Source organism: Cupressus sempervirens, chromosome 4 (assembly GCF_028749045.1).
Source record: "Cupressus sempervirens isolate cs-2001-9-10 chromosome 4, ASM2874904v1, whole genome shotgun sequence".
NCBI classification, from domain to species: domain Eukaryota; kingdom Viridiplantae; phylum Streptophyta; class Pinopsida; order Cupressales; family Cupressaceae; genus Cupressus; species Cupressus sempervirens.
This window is the reverse complement of record NC_143121.1, coordinates 350,889,256-350,890,753: the sequence shown is the minus strand read 5'-3', so window position 1 is coordinate 350,890,753 and position 1,498 is coordinate 350,889,256. Positions and strand designations below refer to the sequence as shown.

General features: G+C 38.1%; 1 protein-coding gene across 1 annotated transcript; it reads right to left on the bottom strand.

The window, feature by feature from the left end:
* Window positions 1-622: 622 nt before the first annotated feature.
* LOC149561491 (DELLA protein RGL1-like) lies at window positions 623-1,210 on the bottom strand. Its single transcript, XM_089827843.1, has one exon. It carries the CDS (start codon window positions 1,208-1,210, stop codon window positions 623-625), a length of 588 nt encoding a protein of 195 aa, XP_089683969.1.
* Between the last annotated feature and the right edge of the window lie 288 nt (window positions 1,211-1,498).

Genomic DNA, 1,498 nt, shown 5'->3' with positions numbered 1-1,498 from the left:
CTAATTCTTTGTGATAACAAATCAACAATAGCATTATCTAAAAATCATGTATTTCATAAGAGGAGAAAACATATTGATACAAGGTACCACTTCATCAGAGAATTGGTCAACAATGTAGAAATCTACCTTGAGTTCTGCAAATCTGAAGATCAATTGGCAGATATATTCACTAAGCAATTGTCAAAGAATAACTTTGAATATCTACGAGGGACATTGGGTATTACAGATGCAAAATTTGTTAATGACAAAAATTAATGGGGAGTGTTGGTGGTAGTTGGGGGTATTAATTTCTGCCATTAATAGCAAACAACCAGCCCACATCTAGCCCAACTCAGCTGTCCATCTACTGTCCAAAGTAAATAGCAGACAGTCAGCCATCCCAGCTATAGTATAGAAGCCGCCCATGTTTTTAATACATGAAATATTATAATATAATATAATATGTGTAAAATGTTATATGTGTATTCTAGAGTATTCTCAGATCTCTATAAGTAGAGGCCTTATGTAATGCATTTGTGCAAGGCAGTAAGACAATAAAATCAGTATTATTTCTGTGTATTTGTCTTTCTCTTTGCCTTCAAATATATTTACAATACTTTCAGCATTCGTCATGAACAATAGTTTAGTCACAACTCCATGCCGAGAATCCAAACAATGGAGTTCCTTTCCACTTTACAATTATTGCATGTCCATCTACCTCCAGACAGTAATATTCCCTGAAATTAGATTCTTCTAATAACAACGTAGCCTGATACATAGCTTGAAAGCTGAAGCTAATTTCCCGGAATCCTTTTAGTATGAACAAAGACCTCCACACATTAGTTTTGACATGCCTAGAAGTTCTCTCCTTCCCCTCATACACAATCATATTCCTCATCGGACGCCCAACAATTAAATCTTCATGCTTCATTCTCTTAACATCATTTCTGTCTGCAAAAGTGACATCTAAAAGATCAAAATATGCAACGCCAAAGGAAACCACCTTGCTGAATCCGTTCACAAAAGACGGAGAATTATTCTGCGCTTCTACTTCAATATTCACCATTATCCTTGGGCGGAGCTTCTTGAAGATGATTAAGAGAATTTCGAGGAGGAATGGATTGTATAACAGATTTCCCAGAACAAATGGAGCATAAACTGCCAACGCCTCATCAGATTCAACGGTGAAAAAACCTTCCTTAATGGCCTTTATGCCTGTGATCTCCACCATGTTGTTTTAATGGGACCGCCAAATATTCAGCCAGCTCATGAAGTATTTTCCCAGTTTTCAAAAGCTCGTTGCCGTCCATCCCAACTGCTGTAATCTTGAGAAGCTTAAGTGCAGGCAAAGAAGGTGATAAAGATCTGTGTGCCAGGTACTCCATTAATACGGTCAATTGCGACCCAGTTCACATCCCAAGATCAATTACATGAATCTTCTCGGCGTTCCCTACGACGTCTATGATTGCCTGCACAGACGTGAACTGTATCACTTTGACATAGGGCAGAGCTCTGTTAG